Source organism: Anguilla anguilla, chromosome 6, assembly GCF_013347855.1.
Source record: "Anguilla anguilla isolate fAngAng1 chromosome 6, fAngAng1.pri, whole genome shotgun sequence".
In the NCBI taxonomy this organism is placed as follows: Eukaryota; Metazoa; Chordata; class Actinopteri; order Anguilliformes; family Anguillidae; genus Anguilla; species Anguilla anguilla.
Window position 1 is genome coordinate 13255834 of NC_049206.1, and position 17344 is coordinate 13273177.

General features: G+C 47.8%; 1 protein-coding gene across 2 annotated transcripts in view; it reads left to right on the top strand.

Annotated features, from left to right (window-relative positions):
* Nucleotides 1-17344, top strand: part of LOC118230563 (ephrin type-B receptor 1-like) — a 156999-nt gene that overhangs the window by 58045 nt on the left and 81610 nt on the right. For both annotated transcript variants that reach the window (XM_035423675.1, XM_035423674.1), the window contains exon 3: nucleotides 7173-7854. In XM_035423675.1, the coding sequence (XP_035279566.1) occupies nucleotides 7173-7854 (682 nt within the window). The remainder of the gene's footprint in view (nucleotides 1-7172; nucleotides 7855-17344) is intronic.

Here is a 17344-nt window from a genome sequence, read left to right on the forward strand (position 1 = left end):
CCCCGAGGAAATGGGAAACGCCCACGCCCGCGTTCAGTTCTCATGCCCTCCCGTTGCCCGTCCGAGAGCGGGTCGTGACTACACTTTCAAGAAAGCCGCCGCCGGTCCAACCCCTCAAGGGCGCCACCTCTTTTTCTCCCCCCCTCCTCTTTGTGGTGCCCTGCAGAGATAGTCTTCTTTCACCGTGGAGACGGAGGGGCTGTGCTGAGAGAGCTTCCTAAAAACAGCACCCTCGTATAGCTGTGACCTTGCACAAGCAGAACTCCAATTACCTCTGAGCGCGGTGGGGAGCCCGGGCGCCACGTCCCTGCCCTAATTTCAACCCCGCTGACGGGGGGTAGCCTATTTTCTCTCCTGCCGATTGTTAATCCTGCACTCCCGTCTCCGCGGCCGGCGCTCCTTTTGTAATGGCCGGGGCAGATGGGCTGTCTGACCGTCTGAGTCACTGGCTGTTGTTCGTCTTTAATCCATTGATTCCTGGCTCGCGCCGGACCTGGCAAAGTGCTAACGCCGGGCACTTTCCGCTCCCCTCACGGCTGCTCCCATTGTGGGGGGCTCTCTGAACGCTCCGGAGGGCCACCGAAAGGCCACCCGCCAGGACTGAACGAGGGCGTCCCTGTCCTCTGCTACATGGCCCAAACGTATGTGGGTACCTGACATCCGACAGCTCATCCACAATTATGGGTATTAGTATGAAGTCGGTCCGCCCTTTGCTGCTACAAAAACCTCCACTCTTCTGGGGAGGTTTTGTACTAGATGTTGGAGCAGGGATTTGCTTCCATTCAGCCAAAGGGCATTAGTGAGGTCTGGCGCTGATTGGGCGATTAGGCCTGGCTTGCAGTTGGTTTCCCAATTGATCCCAAAGGTGTTGGATGGGGTTGAGGTCAGGGCTCTGTGCTGGCCAGTCAAGTTCTCTCAGAATTGTCTAGAATGTCATTGTATACTGTAGCATTAAGATTTTCTTTCACTGGATGTAAGGGGCCTATGAAATGAAAAACATAGGAGATTAAATATTTTTAAATATTAAATATTTTTTATATTGGAAAAATATAAATATGATTGATGCTTCATAAATAGCTTGGTTAATGCCTGCTTGCTTTCTTGATAAATAGATTGTTTTGTGAATTTTTTATTACATATACTGGATTAAACATTGTAGCTGAATTGTTTTACTGTGGTGAGAAATGTCCATTGGACATCTGTCAAAGATAAACAAAAACCCATTTTAAACTGATTGGTTATGTTTCCCCTCTCCTTTGTGCATATTGGCTGCGTGCAGTCTCACCTTCCCTGCTACTAAAATTCTTAAGGCAACAAAAGCAGCTCTTACCACCGTTGGCAAATAAGAGGTTTTTGCTGGCATAGTTATACATGCAGTGTGCGGAAAACACTGTGTCCATGATTAATTGCCTCCCCGGGCCCCGTTCCGTACCAAACCCGCAGACAGAGAAACCTGTAGCGCAGCAATTTTCCCTGTTCCTTGACTGTAATTCTGATGAATCGAATGCGTGGCTCGGAGCTCTTAACCAATCCCGCGCAGACGTTTAGAATAATTCGCTCGTATCCGGGAAACTTTTTATTATTTATTTTTTTTATAGAACGCCCGTGAAGTGCCGCGGCCGTCGCTTTCGGAATCCCGTCCTATTTTCCCGCGGGCGCGGTTTCTGTTTGCATGTGAATGAGTGGCTGGTAATAATGGCGGTTTACCGCCTGATCGGAGAGCCGCGGGGCAGGGTGGCGGCTCAGACACCGGGGCCTTTGAGTGCCATCGGGGAAAAATGTCACCGCGCACTCACCTCGTAGCGTTAAGGAAATGGTGTCATTATTTCCTGTTTCAATAGGAAACAGTGAGCCCTGTACAGGGAAAGCTGTGAATTTCGTTTGAGCAATAAGGAAGCATTTCTGCCGAGAGAAACGTAATGGAAGATGTGGAGTCAACAGTACTGAAGCCCGGGACGAGCGTTTCACGCTTCCTTGATCTGTGCAAAAGGGCACCTGCACAGTAAAATGTCCAGTGTTAGTTCAACTCTGGAATGTGGGACAAAATGCTGTCTGTTGAATTAACACTGTTAGTTCAATTAACAGCAGACATTTTATTGTGTGCCCTCCCTCAGGAGCCTGGCGCGACAGCGTCTGTTCCCCAGCTCTGCGCAGTCGGGTGTCCGGAAGCTCTCTCTGTATCCTGGCCCTTACCAGCGTGGGCTGCTCTGGCCTGCGCAGTCAGGCATCGAGGCTCTCCGTGTAGAATCACAGAGAGCTTCCTGTGTCTGCAGAGAGCTCTCTCAGGACTAGCGCAGTGCCTGCATATCCCCAGGGCTGTACAGTACCCCCGCTGAATCTTTTATCCCCCCCAGTAACCTCATTAGAACCATCACCGGGGCTCCTGTTGATTCTCGTTCACCATTTAGACCGGCTGTCTCATTAAAGCCTCGCTCCTGAAAAATAATGCAGGGGGGGGATCAATATGATGAATGGAGGGAGATGAGAGGGCTCGCGAAGGCCGTTCGGCGGGCAGGGCGTAGCGGTGCGGCGTGGCGCATGCACGCATCTCTCTCTCTCTCAGCTGCGAGAGCACGCTAGCTATCAGTAACGCTTTCCTGTGGCCTCGCCAAGGCAACGGTTTAGACCCTCCACATTAGCTCTGTAGGCTGACCTTTTGGCCTCGCCTGGTAAAAGGCTGTTTTTTGTTGTCACTGTGGGGAGACACTAGGTGGGTCATTTCTAGGGGTGCTTCACCAAACCGTATTCAAAAGGGACAATATGTAATTTTATGAGAACCATAGTGTGTGTTCCCCACATTTTATGACCATGCTTTCTAATGTTATCCAGCTATTGTCTTGCTGTGAATCTCAGAAAGAAATGGGGTACAAACTGAAAGGGGAAAAGCCTGCAACAAGGACATGAGCATTACAGCAGCTCACTGGTAAAGATGTTCACCGTAAGACTGCACCCTGTAGCTGAGTCATTGCAGGTTTGGGTCTGGGATCTGTCATTAGATGACAGATCACAATGCTGGGACAGATCACAGTGCTGGGACAACCCCCACCAGGGGGGGGTATGGCGGACCTCAGTCGGCCAGGACTCCATGGCTTACTCCTGCCTGAACTACATCCGACAGTGTACCAACAGGCTGGCTGTTCTCATCAGCGAGAGATACGCGTGTCCACTCACTGCGCTTTCTCTCCTGTAGTACTGCGCAGCCTGCAGCGTGTAAAAAAGTCAGCAGCTTTGACTCGTGTGCACTGAAAGAGCACACGCACTTCAGCAGCGGTCATGGCAAGTTTTTGGTGGCGCAGCGGTAATTCGAGAGGCGCATTTGGTGATGCCAAATTTAGGGAAACACAAGAAAATAAATAGATACATGCGCGTTCCAGCTGAGCTGAGCTCAGCAGTCTTTCCTGGGGATGAGCTGTAAACTCCTGGGACCAGCCTTCCTCCCCGCCGATTCTGCCCAGTGACATTTATTTACCATAGCGATGCATAATGCATAGTGTCACTGCATGCCTTCAGTGGAACAAGAGTGCATGTGCTGTATACAGTTATGGATGTGTTATAAAATAAGCACAGGGCGCTGATCCGGCATGAATGATTTATTTCATTTGATAGCAGCATATGAGGGAGAAAACAGCCCGTGGTAGAAAAATGTTGTGTACAATATTGCTTCAAGATCCTGGTAACAGGAACCAACAGGAACTTTAAAAAAAAAAAAGAAATGTAGCCCTATAGGATCATGTAACATCCTAAAAAACATCTTTTAAGCTCCTACATGATCCTACAAAAAGATATTAAGGATCCTACAAGACCCAATATGACACATAATGATCCTACAGGAGCCCTATTAGGATTTTAAGGAGATGTTGTAAACGACTTCATTTGAGGTTCTGCCTGTTCCTCTTTCCAACAGGCATAAGGATGAGAATTTTCTTTTTATGAATCATACAACCAAATGCATAGTTATTTTCTTGTTTCATAGTGGTGAAAGGGAAAGTATTACGTGAATCATATCCTGTTATGTCTTAGACCTAATGTCAAATTTATGCTTATTAGTGAGAGAGAAAACATATAGATGTATTCATATGATGTTCTGCATTTACAGTACATAGCTCATTACATCACTTTCTGCTGACTAGTAGATACTACTGAGTCCATTTACATTTCGGTGCTTGGAGCCTCTGCAGTTTGCACAGAATTTGAGGCGTCACACATTGGACAGGACGCGGCGCCTCTGCTGTGAGAGACTGGGTGCGTTTCACAGGCAGAGGCGGGAGGAAACCTCAGACTCGCACGGGCGCGACCGCGAGCGGCCGCCTGACGGAGCGCATCAGCGGCCGCCCCGCCCCGAGTACGACGGGCCCTTCTAATTTTGATGAATGGTCATCCCGGAGCAGAGGACGGTCGACGCAGGGGGGAGAAAAACAGGGTTTAATTTGAGCCCGAGATTACTGTAAACTCATTAATCACCGCCCGGTGCCGCTTTTGTTCGTTTCGTTCGCTCCCTCCCCTGCACCTCCCCGACGACAACCTAACCTAATTCTCTGCAGCTCGTCACGTTGGGTATTAAACTGTCAATAGTAGCCTAGTATGTACCATGCACACACACACACACACACACACACACACAAATAAGAAAACTGAGAGGATCACCTTGACTGTATGAGTGCTGAATGTGTACACAGCCATCTTCATTATACATTCATTTATTTGGCAGATGCTCTTGTCCAGGGTACTGTACAAGGCACGATACACAAAATGGCAAAAAGAACAAGAAAAACAGAAGATCAGGAGGTGGTTGTTAAGTATAAAACTGAAAGCAATGATAAAAGTAAAGCGTTTTTTTGTATAGGCCTACGCACTGTGCTCAATGAGGTTTCAGAGGCTACTGTTAACTATTATTACCCTACACTAGCTATGCCAATGTCGACGCAGTGCTGCTTTATCGTGATATGCACTGTAAGAGCAGCATTGGTCTGCTAGAGCTAGAGTTTTTCCACATGTTTCATAAATAGGTATCGGTTTTTTTTTAGTTTCACAAAAAAAAATTTCACTGTCCCAATACTTTTGCATTTTATATATATATATATATATATATATATAAATGGACTTTAACAGATAATTGATATCACCCTGACTCAATTCTCAGTTCCCCTCAGCGACCTATCATCAACTTTAGGGCTAAAAATAAGATGCCTTAATTAAATATTTTCTGCGCTGTCCTGTTTTTAAGCTGAGATATTTTAATAGGAATGTTAAAAATGGCTACTATCGAATCGTCTTTTCAGCTGGTGGAGAGTAAAAATAATTATTTCAGGTAACGACAGCCACCTAACACTGGGATTACTTTCAGACCTACATTGTTATACGCTACAGCATCTCTGGCCAAACATTTTATGTCTTTATTTGTTTACACAGAGATTATCAGTCAGGCTACAGGCCTCTCTGCAGTAACAAGGTCGTCACAGGGCTGTACCAGACATGAACTCTCCTAAGAGTGGCGGTTACTGGTCCCTCTGCCCTGCAATAAGGAAAGACAATCCCGCTTTCTGTACTCAAACCGTCTTTGTGACACAAGAAAAAAAGCTATACAAATAAAACTTATTTGATTTGACTCAAGTTAAGCTATAACAAATGAACTTTACGTTACCTCAGCGTCGCTACGCGTTTCCACACCGGACTGTGTTTGTGTAATTCTTTTCATTTTTTGAAAGCCGCGGAGGTGTCTGTGTGACATTTTTAAAGTTGCTGGCGTTACAGAAAAGGCGGTCTGCCAGAATTAATGGCACCAGGCTTTGGCCATGTTTTAGATGTATCTGCTGCACGCCTCCTAAAGTGTGAAGCAACGGCGAGGTCCTGATTAGGCTGTGTCTGGCTGGCATAAATCAGTCCCTTTTCCTCTAATTATAATTTAATACTACATAATCCTGAATGTGTTACGTGCACACATTTCATAATACGCTGAGGTGGTGCAGAGTCGCGCTTTTCCAGCACAGATTTGGGTTGGTTCGTGTATCAAGTATGTATTTAAGTGGCTTATGGCCAGGAATAGTCCATGGAAATTCCTTTTTCTTTTTTTTTTTTTTTTAAATGGTGAAGCGGTGGTCATATTCGACATATAGTATCGTATCAGTGAGGGTTGTCCATGTTAAAGGTCTGTTCAGAGGTGGAAAATCCAGGATCAGAAAGTAAAAGTCCTTTTTGTTCCAATCACCTGTATTTGCTAAATTAGCAAAATTCTTCAGGTAGAACTAATTAGTGTAATCAGCTGGCTGGCTGAGTTAATGGGTGGAAGAAAGACACGGCACGACTTTTACTTTCTGACCCCTGGACTTTCCACCTCTGGGTCTGAACACTTACTGGAAATAGAAAAGTAAAGTAAAGCAGTCTACCTTTATATTGTTCAAAACGTTCCATAGATTTTAAATCGGCAGCAAAATTTTCTCCAGTCAAAATTTGTGTCCACAGGACGTTATGGGCAGAGCTGATTCTTCATGGAAACACTCTGAGAAAAGGGTTGTACTCGGTGATGCACGTATTGTCTGCAATGAGCAGTACCTTTACAGTGCGCTCGTTTTGTCCTTGCTTCACAGGCAGTCTTTACATTCATTCGAGTGTTGTTCAAGTCCATCAGAATAGCCTTTCATTCATCCTGCTCTCAGCCAGGCAGGCATACAGGGGTGGTCACCGCTGTGGAGTAGAAGTTACATCACCTCCGCTGAAATGGCGGACATGTAAAATGCATAACACAGTGCTGGGCGGCACTCGTCCAATCATCAGCGCGATCATATAAGCCTACGTATTGTCCGGTACCTTATTCAGTACAGTAAAATTAGGTTTCTGATTGGCTACCTTTATCCACAGTGTCTTATGTTTCTAATGTAGTGCTAATGTTTCATGATAGCACTTTGTAAGGCAGGCCAGCTAATTGTGATTTGTGATTTTATAAGAACAGATGGTATAAAGTGCAGTGGTGTCAGCAAGCTAGCCTCATTCTCACGTCAAGGTGGCAGGTCCAGTAATGCTGTCATGACTGCCTGACAATGCCACGCTGGGCAAATAGCAGGATTTGTTTGGTAGTTCTTTGCCCAGGGGAAACACAAACTCCGGTGCAGGCATATGAGCTAAGGGAGCTTCCTCTAACCCCTCCGCTTTGTCTTTGTTCTCTCCCCGTATCTCAGTGGGAAGAGGTGAGCGGCTACGACGAGAACCTCAACACCATCCGGACCTACCAGGTGTGCAACGTCTTCGAGTCCAGCCAGAACAACTGGCTCCTGACCACGTTCATCGACCGGCGCGGCGCCCAGCGCATCTACGTGGAGATGCGCTTCACCGTGCGCGACTGCAGCAGCATCCCCAACGTGCCGGGCTCCTGCAAGGAGACCTTCAACCTCTACTACTACGAGACCGACTTCGTCATCGCCACCAAGGGCACCACCTTCTGGATGGAGGCGCCCTACCTGAAGGTGGACACCATCGCGGCCGACGAGAGCTTCTCGCAGGTGGACTTCGGCGGGAGGCTCATGAAGGTGAACACGGAGGTGCGGAGCTTCGGGCCGCTGTCCAAGAACGGCTTCTACCTGGCCTTCCAGGACTACGGCGCCTGCATGTCGCTGCTCTCCGTGCGCGTCTTCTACAAGAAGTGCCCCAGCATCGTGCAGAACTTCGCCATCTTCCCCGAGACCATGACGGGCGCCGAGAGCACCTCGCTGGTCATCGCCCGCGGGATGTGCATCGCCAACTCGGAGGAGGTGGACGTGCCCATCAAGCTCTACTGCAACGGGGACGGCGAGTGGATGGTGCCCATCGGGAGCTGCACCTGCAAGGCCGGGTTCGAGCCGGACAACGCCAACGTCTGCAGAGGTGAGAGCTCCTCCTATTCCCGCCGGGGGCGACGGGCGAGCGTCCAATCGGTCCCGGCTCTTCGGGAGCCGCGTTCCCGCCCCCCCGCCGCGCCGATAGACCGGGGAAGCGGCGTTTATTAATGGCTGCGGCGCTGGGCTCTGCCGGTCGGACCGGAGTCAGCAGATTGCTCGGGTCGCCTCGGCCTCCTTTGTCTTACCTTTCATTTCGTAGGCTAATGCTTCTTCTCCTCTCTGCATATTTTACCCATTCAGCAGTGTTCTCACTATGAATAGCTCGGGGTGTCTTGCCTGTAATGCATTAGCGAGGTATACAGCGTTCAATTAGAGTTTATTCTTCTGAATTTGAGTTTGCTCGCTCCCGGGGGATTACCGCGGACCGCTCGGCGCGGTAGAGCATCACTGTCGCCACAGACTCCGTTGTGCTGAAATAGGGTTTACCGAAATACCCTGTCTGTTCAGCCTGAACGCCTGCCCGTGCGGCTCCATAGTCGGGAGTACGGCTCTCGGTGCGCCGCGATCCCTTAAAACACACGGCGCGGGGTTCGGATAAATCCCGCCGCGGTCGATAGATTCACCTCGATCCCGCCGGTCGTGGTATTCGCAGGCACAGGCGTGCACTGTATGTGCAGAGTCGCACCGTTTCTTGGGGGCAGGTCCCTCTGGAACCGCAGCCAAGAACGTGCCGGATGCAGATAAGGTCGATCGACGGCCATCCGCCGCCATCGACGTATGGATCCCTTTCAGCCCTTCTGATGTGGAACGAAGCTTTTCTCGGGCGCGTTGCGGAGTGTCCTTGACGGGCTCGGATGACTTTGAGGGGGATTTACCCACAGCGTACATGTCCCCGCTGTTGCTCTGAAAGCACAAACCGCACCACCTTATCCCCACACTGAACCCCCTTAGCATCGCCAACGATAGTCACAAAGTTTTTCTGCTCTGGAAAGTAACACATTTACACCCCGCCACCTTTGAGGTGAGGACAAGCGAAGCTAACGCTCATTATGTTGCTAATTAGCAAATGTAAGATCTTGCTTTGCGCTATCTAAGGTAATCTGCGTTATTTGGAAGAGGAAGGGAGGTGTTTGGGTTGGCAGAACCGTAGTTGGACTCACTGTCTACATATCTACCAACAGAGCTAAATAAGAGATTGCAAAAGAAATATGAAAAGATTTGGATTCACACATTGTAAGTGTGCCAGCTATATTCCCTTACACTGAATGTGCGCATAGGTGTGTCTTGATCACTAGCCTGTTTCTTATGGTTGGTGTTGATACACCGTACACATTAGTCTGTCTTTATGCAAAACCATAGCCTCCGGACTCTTTAGTTGATGAATACGTGCGTGCCAGAGCAGCGCATTTTTCTGTACAGGCCGATGAATTGGCTAATGTTTTGAATCGGAGCCGAATCGTGCACAACATTTTAATAGATATATAATGAAACGGCCTCAGAATCACTGGGCATTTATTTGTACTTACTCGTTCATAAATAACTTCCTCTGAGCCCAGTTCCTGCTCCTGCCTTGTCTGAGAGTCTCCACCAATCTTATTAATGTCCTGTTGGTCTCCATTTCTGTCAGAGAGCCATATTTCTCTGCCAGAGCCCTCCAGCTTCCCTGCTCTCTTTTTTGCTCCTGCTCTCTCTCTCTCTCTTCTCTATTTCTCTATCACTGCCTCCTCACTGTCTTTCTGCCTCCTCTCCTTGTCTGTCTGTTGTCTTGCTTCCCTCTTGCACTCCTTCTCTCTCCCTCCCCCTTCCTTTTTATCTCTCACTCCCTCCCTCTTGTGAAGTGATTTTATTTAACATATGTAAATATGTACGTCCGCATATCCAAGCGTCTGAACAGTCGTTCATTTTAAAAGTTTTGTCTCTTGCAGTTATGCACAGGTACTGTATGTGCAGGCTCCTGTCTGGTTAACTGGTGAATTAGCAGCAGACCACAGTGGTACGCAGCAGAGTGTCTGAAGGCAGGTCCACACACTGAGGAACGTGCTGGCACTGGCAGAAGCTGTGTGAGTCATAGCAGAACCATAGCGAACCATGGGCACGCAAGTGTGGAGTGGAGACACGAATCCACTGCTGCGATTGACCTTACCACACACACACGTGCACGCAAGCACAAACACACACACGTGCACAGACACACACACACACAAGTGAAAACTGATTCAAATCGCCTCACCTACTTTTCAGACCTTCCTTAATGCGACTTTCTCGTCCTGTATTTTAAATGTACCCTCTTTAAATCTAAACTCGTTATCCCCGACATGTAAAATTATCCTATAGTCCCCCGCGATCTTCGTGCAGTAATGGAAATATTAATAACCGTGGGGACTCAGATCATCCGCAGTCCCAGTGTGCCGCTCTGGGTCGGTGTTTGGTAACGTTAATGCTATGCTGGATCCGTCGGGTTCACCCCTGATCTTCGCTCTTGTGGGCGGGGTCACGCAGAGCTCTGCTGGATCACAGTCCTCGCAGCCCCAGAGCGCCAGACCTGAGGGGGAGAGAGAGAGCGGCGAGGACGGGGGAGGCGGCCCAACACGCCGCCCTTCTCCGAAACGAGTCCCAGATGGCTCCGGCCACCTGGCTGGCGTGAAGAGGGCGGCGGTGCCAACGCGCGGCCTGCTGAAGAGCAGGCGGCTGCAGGGCTAGCTAGGCCCCGTTCCGCCCGGTGGCGCTGGGCTCGCTCCGTCTCCCTGTCTCCTGCTGTCTGAACGCGGATTTAGACATCTCTCCCATTTCCTCCTATTAGGAGAATTTTCTTGGATCTGCTTGACGTTTTTTTTTTATTTTACAAAGTTTTTATTGTGTTTTCTGTAGCGTTTTTGTCCCAGCTCTTGAAAGAGGAGTTGTAATGGGCCTGCAGACCTCAGAGACGTTTATTATTAACTACTTGGGGATTATACAAGAGTGCATCGATTGCGGTAAACAAATATGGAAGCATGTTTTATTGCTCGTATTTTTGGTATTGCAGTTTTGCAGAATTAGACTTACAGTATGCAGTGCACTGAGGCTGTGCCGTCTAGTGTATCGTCCAAGTGAAGTGGTTTGCCTGAGATATGTTTCTGCAGTACTATAATGCAGGGCTTGTTCTGATTGACCCTTAGGGCCCGTTTCTGACAGTACTGCTCTGACAACCTGGATATATTGCAATCCCTCCTCTGTGGGGAACAAAAGCGCCTGGTTATCGGTATAGATGGGTAATGTTATCTTTAATAATATTGTAACATATTTCCCTCTCCCTCCCGCTCTATCTCAAACTGCATCTGTGCCTCTATCTCCATCTTGCTGGCGGCTGGCTCAAGTGTGTGTTCGTAGAGCAAGGGTTTAGTCAGTACCAGTATCACTAGCTGCAAAAACACACACACGCATACACAAACACACACACTGAAACACACACATTCACCCACACTCACACACACATACACAGAAACGCATGCACTCTCACGCACACCTGCATACATGCACGCACACAAACACACACACACACACACAAAGTAATATTCCTTTCTGAGCACTTCTCAGCATTCTTCTCATCACTTCCCATCGCTCAGGGAAGCCTGACCTTTTATAGATTGTGTCAAAAGAACCCCTAATTCACCTCACACTGTGCCTTTCAGTCGATGCTACAACTGTCCCCAAACAGCTGCTCTTTAACTTTGTGTACCTCAGTCTGGCACAAGGGAGGCAATACAGTTTGGTACAATGAATTTTTTACAATGGTGTCATTCCATTCCAAAGCACACTGCCTATAGAAATTACCCCTTATCATGGAGCACAGTAAGATAGCACACCCTATTTTGAAACTTCAGGTACCACCTGCTCATTCACACAAGGAAGAAAACATCAGTTTTCAGAGCCATCCCACTATATCATTTTAACCATGGATTAAAACCTCACTCACATCTCATTATATCGTGTATAACATATCTGTGATTTACAAAGATGTACAATTATGGTATTGTTCATCTGACGACAATGAAGACATTCATATCCCTGAGCAATAAATCAGGTTTGCATGCAGGGAACTGTTGTTCTTCTTCATTTTCCAGTCCCTTCATTTTCCTTTCTTCGTAGTTATGCCAATCACGGTTGGATTAAAAGATTTCTGCAGACCCACCATTTCGCGCTTAGAATAATCCTCACCTTCTCTCCCAGTGCCCCGATTCAATCCATTAATTCAGAGAAGTTTAATATTGAGTGAGGGATTAGGGATAGCCACATACTGTACATATATATATATATAGATACCTGCAACTATGTCACCCTTTAAAGCAGAATACTTAACAAAAGCCATCATGATTGCACTAGCCTTATTCAGATCTAATGAACTTCCTATGTTTAAATGAAAACATTCAGCTCCTCACGACCAATGATTATGCCTAGACTCAGTGTTGGTAGCATAAGATTATGATTTGTTTTGATATGCATTATTCAAAATACATAAAACCCTCACAAGATAATTAGGTTACATATGTCGAATATGCTGAAGACCATCGTGAGATGGAATAGGTTTGCAATTGTCCAACGTTCTCTTTATGGTACATTCATGTTTATTTAATACTGTACATGTTGCAAAGGTTTCACTTAAACCTCTGTATCTCTAGTCAAACCACACATTTCTTTTCACACCTCGCTATTAGAGAAAAGCCCAGTGAAATATTTGATTCATTGAGACATTGTTAGGGGAGGGAAGTATGAACAGCTAGGATATTTGTTTTCCCAGTTTCCTTCCTGGTTATAAAGATGCATTGTCTTTTGCCTTTTTTAAACCGAAGCCTGTCTTGTCCCTGTCCAGGCATTTGTCTTTCACAGGAACCAGACAGCAGTTGTTGTTTTGACTTCGTGTCTCCGAAGGGTTCATTTTCACAGGAAGGATTGACAGACATTTTAGTCATGCGAGCACAGCGAGAGTCTGCAGTAGTCAGGTTGCTTGGACCCCCTGAGAAGATGCTGTGACTGGCTGTTCTTGAATCATATGATATCAGTGTTATTTTAAGATCTTCATCCTGCTGGTAAGGTGACTTCTCATTGGTGGCCTGAGATGTACCCAGTACATGATTTAGAAGTCTGGGGTTGTGTTTGTGCCTCTGGGCTTGTTTTTCTAGTTTTGTCTCTCACTAACTAACTAAAATGAATTACAACCAAAGCAGGGCAGCAGCCAGGAGGCCAGACAGCTGGGCTGGTCCCTCATTGGAAGCTTCACCCTATTTAAACCGTGCCTGTTTTTCCCTCCTTTTTGTTTGCACCCTCCGCTCTTCCCTCTGCTGCACTTTACACCAGTAGGTTAGGATCCGCTCGCAGGCTCTTAGCGTCTCGCCTTTGCACTCAGGCTAGCTAGCTTTTTGTTAGGTTTGGGACATCATTAGCCACGAATACAGTGATCCAGGAGAAATGGCAACTACATTACAGCGACTATCCGCAGTGATTCCAGAAATGACTGAAATTGCACTCTCTTAATTGCCTCAACTGCACTGTCATTATTTTCAGGATACGCTTGTATGTACACCCTCTTATTTTCCTCACTTTAAAAGAGGTCACCCCAGTGCTGTATTGGCAATAAACGGACACACTCATTTTCCCAATGACTACAACATAAGTTCAACATAAGTTTTGAAACTGCAGCCTTTAACTCTGTAGACGCCCCCCTTCTCCCCTGTACTACAGTTGGTATTTCATATTCCCTTCCCCCCCTCACTCCCCACCCGACAGAGCAGAGTTATTGGATTGCGGAACGGCAACCCGTGATTGGTGGACATGCAGGATGCTTGGACCGGTTCCAGAAGAAAACCCCTGGCTCTCATTGATCCCCACAGGCTCCGCCCACTCTCGCTGAAGGGGAACTCGTTCGCGGAGCTTTCGTGGAACTGCCGTAATTGCATTCCTGCTCCGGTGGTATGAACGCGGCTAACAAGAAAAACATTTCCGCGTATTATGTTTGTCCCCCTGTCCATAAATGCACACGCCAGCGTTCGTTTTATGAGTTGGGGGGGGGGGGGGGGGGGGGGGGGGGGCTAGGGCAATGGGATGGAGCCTTGGAGCAGAGCAGACCAGTGGCACAAAAACACACATCAACATTATGTCTTATCTCTCCTTCCATTATATAGCCACTCTGTTAGTCCCCAGGAGGACTGCAAATTCAATTCTCTTTCCTTGGCCGAGGGCTGTAAGTTTAAAACAATTTTCAGCTTAATTCTGTTTTATATCGTCCGCTTTTATTAGCCTTTACAAGAATTAAACAAGGACCTACGACCTCAGAATGTCTGTGGAGCAAGACCGGTTTTGAAACCAGTCTATTATATTGTGGCCTTTGCAATTAGACGCTGCCCACTCAGCACAATGCATTGCACTGGCTGAGGTTGGTCCATGAGGAAAGCTTGTAATACAGTAACAAGAAAAGGCTGAATGGCAGGAAGCGTGTGTGTGAGAGTGTGTGTTTGTCTGTGTGTCTGTTTGTCTGTCTGTCTTTGAGTGAGAGTGTGTGTGTTTATTTGTCTGTCTGTCTGTGAGTGAGTGAGTGTTTATTTCTCTGTCTGTCTGTCTGTCTGTGTGTTTGAGTGAGTGAGAGTGTGTGTGTGTGTGTCTGTCTGTGTGTCTGTCTGTCTGTCTTTGAGTGAGTGAGAGTGTGTTCGTGTGTGTCTGTCTGTCTGTCTGTCTGTCTGTCTTTGAGTGAGTGAGAGTGTGTGTAGTGGCAGAGCGCTCCATAAGCAGTGGGATATTGGTGGCCCAGGTGAAGCGTTGCTGCTCTTCAGCGTCTCTGTCAGCTGCTGTGACACTCTTCACACCCCCAACCTTCACATCCCAACACAAGCAGTGTCGTCCCCAGTGAATTAAAACGCATCGACCCACATGAGCAAACAGCCTCTTCAGCCAATATCCACCCCTGTCACTCACACATCACACTGTGACTGACGCCAGAGCTGGAAAGGGGCAAAAGAGGGCCTTGATGGGAGTGCCTGAGTGTGAGCAGCTAAGACTGAACGCGTGCGTGCGTGCGTGTTTGTATGTGCATGTTACAGAGGGAGTGGGGAGGAGACAGAACGAGTCTGAATCAATGGAGCTTCACATCTGACATGTGGCCTGTGCCAAGCTTGCGTCTGTCAGATATTTAATAAGAATTCTGCACATCGGCCCGGGCTTTCATGCTACATAATTAATCCGGGGAATACGATGTCATTTTAAACGGCCTAAGAACCTGGGATCGGCTGATGGGCGTGACATGCGATCTCCTTCCTCTTTAACCCCACCCACCCTGCCCCACTGTCTCGCTCTTTCTGCTGTCTCCATATTACCTCTCTCTATCTGTGTTTGTGCTGTAAATGCCTCTGTACTGTGTGCATCGTGTGCCAGTTACTCAAATAGAGATTCTGTGCAGTACAGGAAAGTCAAAGCGGTCTCTGCATTTGTGTGTGTGTGTGTGTGTGTGTGTCAGAGAGAGACACACAATCAGGTCAGTTGCCAAGGCTGCAGTCTGTATTTTAAGTGTGACAGCTGGGCGTTCGCGGTCTGGAAGGTGGGTGGAGGTGGAGTGTCTGTGGATAAATGCTTGTGCGGAGGCATAAATGTGAAGTTGACATGTACCTCATTATTGCCAGAATTTCTGATGGAAGAGATTTGTGGCTTCGGGTGTGTTTTATTAAACGGTATTTTCTCCTGCACAAGCGATCTTTTAAGTGCTTTATTTCCTCCAGTGTAAATCTGTCCGAACGCTTTCTAACTTTTCCTTTACCGCCGTCATTTTTTTCCGTTCGTTTCGGCGGTGCTGATTTGCTGAAAGCAGAATTCCAGCTTCCTCCTGAAGTTGTGCTGGTGGAACGAGGTGGTCCTGAGCAGGGTGTGAGGTCCGGTCTCCGAATTTGGACGTTGGGCCACAGCCTCCCTCTTCCATTATTCACTGAAGTTGTGTTTGCACAGCTGATTCCTTGATCCCAAGCACCAAGATACTATACATTTTTCCGGATGGATAATTCAGGTCATATTCCATCCGCGAGGGTGCATTGACAGCACCTCCCATGGGAAACTGATGCTGCCTGTTCTGAGTTTCTAAATAACGTCTTGTTCCTTGAAAACTGCATCATACTGCTGTGACACCTCAGTAGGGTGGGTAGGCCTTGACATTGGCTCATGGAATTGAAGACGGTGTTATAGCATACACCAACTGAAAAGCACTGAATCCACCCCCAGGTCATTATTTCTCAAGGAACAGTGCTGCTGGCCATGCTGTGAAAATTAATATCTTGTGTGAAGTTTTGAGATAATGGCTCCAGTCTCCCTTCATTCTATAGTTGTTTTTACTTTGTTTAATCTTGTGGAGGTGGTGTTGCTGATGATGTGTGTGTGTGTGTGTGTGTGGGAGGGGGCGGGGGGTAGTTAAATTAGAAAGAGCAGGAAGCATACCTTAAATGAAAGAGAGAAAAAAAGAAATGAAGAATTCTCTCCATTGGATTTTCTAATGACTTGAAAATATATGAACTGCATTGTCTTGGTTTATGAGGCTCTCTGGAGCATTTTATATGCTTTTTTATCCCTTTGTAATTGGGTAACAGCTTATTTCGAAAGCCTTATTGCTGCGCCTGTAGCTTTTGTGCTACGCCCCATTTCTATGCTAAGCACATGAAATGTGGTGGAGAGCCGTCTCTATCCGAACGGGATTGGGAGAGAATGCTGAGAGTGGAAGAGAGGTCGGCCTGTCAGCACAGTGAAGGCCGAGCCTTCAGGCCAGGACAGTCTGACTTTGATTGGCTGGCCATCGACTGTAACCCCTCCTATCCCGACTGCAAGCTGCATGCCTCCCGAAATCATCCCCCCCTCTTCTTTAATCTGTTTATTCCTTTATGTGAACGGGAAACTGAGGCCTTTCGAACACGAGAGTCCGGCGCGCGGGCGTTGATGTTATCGACGGTCACATGACTTCATCCGGCGTTCGGCGGGCCGTCGTGGGGGGAGGGCGGGTGAACCGGCGGCCGGGTGATTGAGCGCGGTACCCCGGGCTCGAGTGTCCATTCATCATCGGTGCGTTATTTTTGCATAATGCACCCATCGTTAGGCGGCGGGAGGCAGCAGCGGGCGAGAGGGGGGGGTGGGAGGGGGGCAGCCCGCAGGCATACTCCCGGCGGGACGGGGGCTGAGGCGCCTGGAGGTTGGGGAGAGGGGGTGGGTTGGTTGGGGGTGGGGGGGGGGGGGGTGAGGAAGTAGTTATCAAGCAGCAAGTAGGTCACCTGATTGCAGCGGTGGAATAGCCTTTGCCTCTTGATTCTGGCACATTCCAAGCTTTGTGCTTCAACCCAAATTACTTCATCTGGAGCTCTTCAAAGACTGCAAAGTGCTGCTGTGTCTAACTGATTGTATATAACTTAATATGAATTTAAGCATTTCTTCCCACCCTCTGTGTAAAATGCATATTTTACCCTTTGTATGGTTTTTAAACACCTTGGCCATGGATTGGTCCTTATTTATTTCCTCACTGACATATGTACTTAACTTTTTTT